Below are 7,349 nucleotides of genomic sequence, written 5' to 3'. Positions count from 1 at the left end.
AATTATTTCAAAACTACTTAAAAAATTATTTGAAAAATCATTTGGAATATCCTCTGAAAAATTAATTTCAAAACCCTTTTCAGAAGTTATTAAATTCTTCGAAATTCTAAACTCAATTAATTTTTAAATCTTCAAAATAATGGTCACTTATTTGGAATTCTAACTGATATTTTCAATGTTGTAAATTAAAGTAAACTCCATCTGTCACTCACTCATATGCTAAACATGCTTGTTAATCTAGAATGACTGAGATGGAAAATTAGGAAAATAATTTTTTAACCTCTCATGCTTGAACTCTTGAACTCAAAAATTTATTAAGGCATTAATTAAGGGGGAGTGATTTTGAGTCGGTTTTAAAATTAGTTTTTCTTTAAAATTTTTAACTTGACCGTAAAATTAAAAACTATTTTTGGCATATCTTCGAAAATTCAAGCTATTTTTAACTTAGCTTTAAAATTAAAATTATTTATGACCTGACTTTTAAATTATAACTCCTCTATAAGCTAAATGTTTTCAAAGCTGAGTACTTAATTAAGTTTTCTCTAACTAAACTTAGTTAAATTATTTTCTAAACTTAGCTACTTGGCAAGATATTTTCTCAACGCAATCATTTTTACGCTGAAAACATAGCTAAGTATTTTCAAATATAGCTAAATATTTTTTTTTTCAAAAACATTTAGCTAAGTACTTTTTAAAGTGTTTAAAACAAAAAAAAAGAAATTTAGTTAAGTATCTCTCAAAGCAATTGTTTTCAAATGCTAAGTTTTGCTGAAAATGCTAAGTATTTTCCAAAGCATTCTCAAAATTTCATCAAAACGATTTTTTTTTTTAAAAAAAAAAACTAAATCTTTTTGAAATCACAAAAATTTGCTAAGTTACTATTTAAAGACAAAATAATTTTATCTCAGCTAAAAGTATCTCTCAAACTAAAGGAAGAATTTTGCTTTCAAAATTATGATTTCACCTATCTAAAAGTCTTACAAGAAAAACTAAGTGTTTATCAAAAGTAAATTAAAAGATTGGAAGATAAGATTGAAAATTATCTTTGAACGTTAAGCTAAGGCCCAGATTTTCTTCACTCTCTTGGGTATTTTGATATATGGCAAAGGGGGAGAGTATGAAGAAATTCAAAGAATATTATAAAATTAAAACAAAAATTTTGTTGTGAATGTGCCTATGCTTTATTTATGCCTGTGCTTATTTATGCGTATCTTTATTGCATTTTTACTTAACTTTGAATTTCGGTTGCCATAATCAAAAAGGGGGAGATTGTTGGTGCAGTAAGCATCCGACGATCGAACCTCAGTTTTGATAATGGCAAAGGGATTCAAAGTTAAGATTCCTTGTTATCTAACGTGGTTAAATAAGGTTTCAGGAAAGTCCTAACTGCGGTTAGGCAAGGGAAAATCCTAAGGGGGGTAACCTTAGGTCCTAGGGGGTGGTAACCCTAGGTGAAGGAAAATCCTAAGGGGGTGGGGGGGCAACCTTAGGTCCTAGGGGCGGTAACCCTAGGTGGAGGAAAACCCTAAGGGGCGGCAACCTTAGGTCCTAGGGGGCGGTAACCCTAGGTGGAGGAAAACCCTAAGGGACGGCAACCTTAGGTCCTAGGGGGCGGTAACCCTAGGTGGAGGAAAACCCTAAGGGGCGGCAACCTTAGGTCCTAGGGGGTGGTAACCCTAGGTGGAGAAAACCCCTAGGGGGCGGTAACCCTAGGTCCTAGGGGGTGGTAATCCTAGGCGGAAAGTCCAGTCGGTCTGGAGGACCGGACTGGCATCAGGTAATCTCTCCTGAGGGGAGTAGGTGAGGACGCGTTCCCCGTAGAGGGAACAGTAGGCGTCGGGTCGACCTAGGGTTTCCGGTTGGAAACCCGAAGTCAGACTCGGACAGTCCGGAGACTGTCTATACTTCTTTTATGATATTTATTGTGCTAACTTTGTGTTGCAGGATAGTGTTTGGGACTAACGCATCTTGCAGGAGCAAAGGAGCAACCTAAAGCCTCGGATGAACAGTGTCCGAGGCGCCTCCATGGAGCTTGGAGGCGCCTCGGGTGCAAAGGCTGAGCTGGCTGCGAAGCACCATTGGAGGCGCCTTGGAGAAGGCAAAAGGCGCCTTGGAAGGCGCCTTGAGAGGGATATAAGGCGCCTTGAATGGATGAAATTCGACCAGGTCAGATTTGATCCACGCGGAAGACCAGGCAGCATGGAGGCGCCTTGAACACCCTTTATAAGGGGGTTTCGACCAACACTTCATAACAACGCATTCTAAGTCTGCTCTCTTCAACGTGCTACTCCGAAAGACGCCCGGAAGTGCTGCCACAAGTCTCCGACGACCCGAAGCTTCAAAATTCTACTCTTGTCGTCGGTATAACTAGTTTTTCCATTTACTTGTACTTCATCTTGTAATCATTTTTATCGAGCTTATAGTTGTTGCCCACCGGAAGCGATCAAGGATCGCGGGCCTTCGAGTAGGAGTCGATCAAGGCTCCGAACGAAGTAAAAATCCTCCTGTCTCTGTGTGCTTGTTTTGTTTTATTCCGCTACTTAATTACTCCGATAATTCTTTCAATTCCGATAATCGAACAAAATAGCCACGAGCGCTATTCACCCCCCCCCCCCTCTAGCGCGGTCTCGATCCAACAGATATTCCGATAGAGATATGGAAGTGTTTAGGGAAACAAGGTATTGAATGACTTACAAAATTATTTAACATGATATTAAAAACGAAAAAATATCTGATCAATGGAGGATAAGTACTCTAGTTCCATTATATAAGAACAAGGGAGACATACAAAATTGTGCAAACTATAGGGGTATTAAACTAATGAGTCATACTATGAAACTTTGAGAAAAAATAATAGAAAAAAGATTAAGGAAGGAGATCACAGTGACAGAAAATCAATTTGGGTTCATGCTTGGAAGGTCGACAATAGAAGCTAACATCTTCTTAGACAATTAATTGAAAAATATCGGGAGCAAAAACAAGATCTACACATGGTATTCATTGACTTAGAAAAAGCTTATGATAGACTCCTAAGAGAAATTATATGGAGAATTTTAGAAAAGAAAGGTGTTAGCGTAACATATATTGAACTAATTACGGATATGTATGAGGATGTAACGACCAGAGTAAAGACTTCAAGCGGGATAACTGAAGCATTTCCAATAAAGATAGGGTTACATCAAGGATCAGCTCTAAATCCCTATCTTTTTACACTAATTATGGATGAACTCACTGCGCACATTCAAGACACAATACCGTTGTGCATGTTATTTGCAGATAATATTATTTTGGTAGATGAAACACGTGAAGGAGTAAATGCTAAACTAGAATCTTGGAGGGAAACATTAGAAGGGAAAAGTTTTAAACTTAGTAGATTAAAAACAGAATATATAGAATTTAAGTTTAGCAATATTATAAGTAATGAAACAATTGTTAAGATAGGAGAAGACGAATTGCCCGGAACCGAGAAAGTTAAATATTTAAGATCATTTTTGCAAAACGATGGAAGGATTGAGAGAGATGTCTTACGTAGAATACAAGCAGGATAAGTGAAATGGAGGGGAGCATCGAGTGTTTTATGTGACCGTAAAGTACCTCTTAAACTTAAAGGTAAGTTCTATAAAACCATAGTTAAACTTGCTATGTTATATGGAGCTAAATGTTGGGCTATGACTTGAGCACATGAGCAGAAGATGAGAGTTGCAGAGATGAGGATGTTAAGGTAGATGTGTAGGCATATGAGGATGGACAAAATAAGAAATGAGAGCATTAGAGAGAAAGTCGGAGTTGCATCTATTGAGGAAAAACTCCGAGATATACGTTTAAGATGATACATACATGTACTTAGACGACTAATAAATGTTTCAGTTAGGCGATGTAAAACTATGATAAATATGCATATCAAATGAGGAAGAAGAAGACCAAAAATGACTTGATTAGCAACAATAAAATAAGATAAAATTTATTAAATATAAATGATGATATAATAATAGATAGAGCTCAATGGCGTAAAAGGATTCATACAGTCGACTCCATCTAATAGAAAAAAATTTGATTGTTGTTATTGTTGATTAATTAATGAATATTTACTTAAAGCAACTACCTGAGTTTTATTCATAAGATTTTTTTTAGGATTTATACTTAATGATAAACTTGAAATAATTGTAAAGTAATTATTTTATGATGTTTATGATTATAAGATTTTATATCTTTTTTTAATATATTATATTATTATAGTGCAAAAGAACCGACTAGAATGATATGAAAATTAATATTGCTATTTGAGTCCAGTTCAAAAACCTTATTAACAAGTTTGATCCCTTACAAACAACAACGCATTCAAGATGTCAACGAGGATGGATCCAACTAACATTGTTTTCTATATTTCTTTGATTGTATGAGAGAATTTAAAAAAAAAAAAAAAAAAAAAAAAAAGAGTAAATCGGTGACTAATACATGTGCTAACTAATTAACTCACATCACATCAATTAGTCGATGCGAATCTATTTTGAGGACGCTGCCCGACAATTTGCTGCAATAGTGCAATTGACAAACAACCTCGTCGTTCGTTGGTTGTCGACCATGAATCACAACCTAATTCCATCTCTCCATCAAGCTGCTTCTATATTTGCCGACCAACCACGAGGAGAACGACGTTCGTTCGTCGTCGTCGTCGTCGTACCATGGCTCAGATCATCAACGGAACCGATCTGGATCAACTCTCCCGCCCCTCCTTCTCCTATGGCTTCTTCTACCACGAAGACCCCCTCCGAGACACCGCCTCCCTCCTCCTCTTGCAATTCATCGTCTCCGTCCTCACCTCCCGCTTCCTCTACTTCCTCCTCCGCCCCCTCCGCCAACCTCGCATCGTCTGCGACATCATGGTATGTGATCGTACGTCTTCTAGCTAGCTAGGTTCAATGTATTGATGATGATGATGATGATGATGATGATTACAGGGTGGTTTGTTTGGGTCTAGTCCCAGGATTCTTATTATCCTTTCGCATCTACGCGTCCCTGCTGCGCGCCGAATGGCGGAATCCTACGAGCCGACTCTGTTCCGGGACGACGTTATATCCTACACGCGCCTCCTGGCCGCCTACGGCGCCATGATCAAGTTCTTCTTGATCGGTGTCAAGATCGATCCCACACTGGCTTGGCGGTCCGGGAAGCGGACCGCCATCCTCGGATTCGGCAGCATGGTCATACCTTTCCTCTTCCTCCTCGCGCTCCAGTTACCTTTCATGAGGCTGGTGAAAATCGACGACGAGGGAAACAGAGTGATCCCCAGCATCGGCGACCCGGATGTCTTCCTTCATTTGGCGGCCACGGTCGCCGCCACCCCGCCTTCGGTGGTCGCTGACGTCCTCGCCGACCTGAGGCTGCTCAACACCGAGCTGGGGCGCTTCGCCGTCGCGACGTCGATGGTGAACGAGATAACTCGGTGGAGCATCTTCGTGGTCTACAGGGTGATCGATACGGCGCACCAGCGTCACAGCTACGTGAAGGCGATACAGGAGGTGGTCGGCATGGGGGCCTTCCTGATCGCGCTGCTTTCGCTGGTGTGGCCGTGGGCGCGGTGGATCGTGCGGCGGACGCCCAAGGGGGGCCGCGTGGCGGAATGGCACATTCTGGTGATGATGCTGGCGGTGCTGACCATCGGCGCGCTGAGCGACGCGCTGGGGCTGGGATTCCTCGACGCCCCCTTGGTCATGGGGCTCCTGGTCCCCGACGGGCCGCCGCTGGGGATGGCGCTGGTGGAGCAGCTGGAGCTCTTCTCCACGGAGCTCCTGCTCCCGCTTTTTTTCCTCACCGTCGGCTACATCACCGCCTTCGACCGCATTAATAATCCCATCATGATGTTGTGGATGCTGCTGTACATTTTATCCGGACACGTCGTGAAGGCCCTCGTCGCCGTCTTCGCCGGCGTCTACTACAGGGCTTCCATACAAAAGGCCGCTCTTCTCGGCCTCATGCTCAACTTCAAAGGCCTGGTGGAGCTCATGGTCTACATCGGAGTCAAGGGCGACCGAGTAAGCTATTTAATTAGATCCCACGCACATAACTTGACGTCGTCCGGATCCTGAGAATTTAACGTTTGGTATGTAGAAATTCAGGCCGCAAGGTTTCGTGACGGCACTGATCTCCATCGTCCTGGTCACCGGCGTCTGCTCGTGGCTGGTGACCACCTTCTACGACCCGCTGGACACGCGGCACAATGTGGGTTACCGGGCGCTGCAGCACCTGAATGCGCAGGAGAAGTTTAGTGCGGTGGCGACGATGCTGAACGAGGACCCAGTGCCGGCGATGCTCGACCTGTTCGAGGCGTCGTGCGCGACGCCGGCGGGGCAGAGCTCATCGTGCATCCACGTGCTGCACCTGGTGGAGTTGAGCGGCCGGGCCAACTCCACCCTCGTCCCCCACAAGAACCGCAAGGGGGAGCTGGTGAATCCCGCCCAGATGGACCGCCTCCACAACGCCTTCCTCAACTACGAGAAGAGGAAGAAGGAGGGCGTCGCCATCCTCCCCTTCACTGCCATCAGTCCCTACACCACCATGCACCAGGACATCTGCTCGCTCGCCATGGACAAGTGCGTCCCCTTCGTCATCGTCCCCTTTCCCAGGTTCGATTCCGGCGCCAGCAGAGAGATCGAAAAGGTCGCTCGAAACATCGTCCCCCAGGTCCTTTCGCAAGCTCCGTGCTCAGTGGGGATCCTAGTCCACCACGCGCTCACCAGCTCGAGGCCGCTCGTGCCGGAGAAATTCCGGTACTCCGTCAAGGTGCTCTTCTGGGGCGGTAACGACGACAGGGAAGCACTGTCGTACGCGGCGCGGATGGCACGCCACCCCGGCGTGCGCATGTCGGTCGCGCGGTTCCAGCAGCAGGCGAAGATAGCGGAGGACGAACTGTCATGGGACGACGTCATCTTTAAGGAGTTCGTCAGGGGGGTAGCCGGGAACGAGCGGGTGACGGTGGAGGAGTTGGCGGCGAGGGACATCAACGAGACGATGGCGGGGATCAAGTCGATCGAGAGCGAGTGCGACCTGGTGATGGTGGGGCGGGAGCAGTGCGCCGGGTCGATGCTGGGGGAAGCGCTGGGCAAGTGGGTGGAGTTGCCGGAGCTGGGGGTGGTGGGGGACATGCTCGCCTCCAACGATTTCGCCAAGTTCTCTTTCTCCGTTCTCGTGGTTCAGCAGCATAGCTAGCTGAGGAACTTGTGTGCTCAAATTTGCGCCGATTATCAACAACATAAAATCTTCTGCAGAATTCGTGCTCCGCTGGATGCCCGTCGAACTAGTTACAGCAAAGAAATACTGTCAAATCACTACCGCAGAGAGAGGTGCTGCAC

At 44.7% G+C, this 7,349-nt stretch overlaps 1 protein-coding gene across 1 annotated transcript; it reads left to right on the top strand.

The window, feature by feature from the left end:
- Positions 1 to 4,901: 4,901 nt before the first annotated feature.
- Positions 4,902 to 7,206, top strand: LOC122023296 (cation/H(+) antiporter 15-like). The gene is made up of 2 exons (XM_042581355.1): positions 4,902 to 6,082; positions 6,117 to 7,206. Exons 1-2 carry the CDS (start codon positions 5,031 to 5,033, stop codon positions 7,204 to 7,206), a joined length of 2,142 nt encoding a protein of 713 aa, XP_042437289.1. The 5' UTR covers positions 4,902 to 5,030.
- The last annotated feature ends 143 nt before the right edge of the window (positions 7,207 to 7,349 follow it).

Source organism: Zingiber officinale, chromosome 9B (genome assembly GCF_018446385.1).
Source record: "Zingiber officinale cultivar Zhangliang chromosome 9B, Zo_v1.1, whole genome shotgun sequence".
Lineage (NCBI taxonomy): Eukaryota > Viridiplantae > Streptophyta > Magnoliopsida > Zingiberales > Zingiberaceae > Zingiber > Zingiber officinale.
This window is presented reverse-complemented; position numbering and strand designations above follow the sequence as displayed.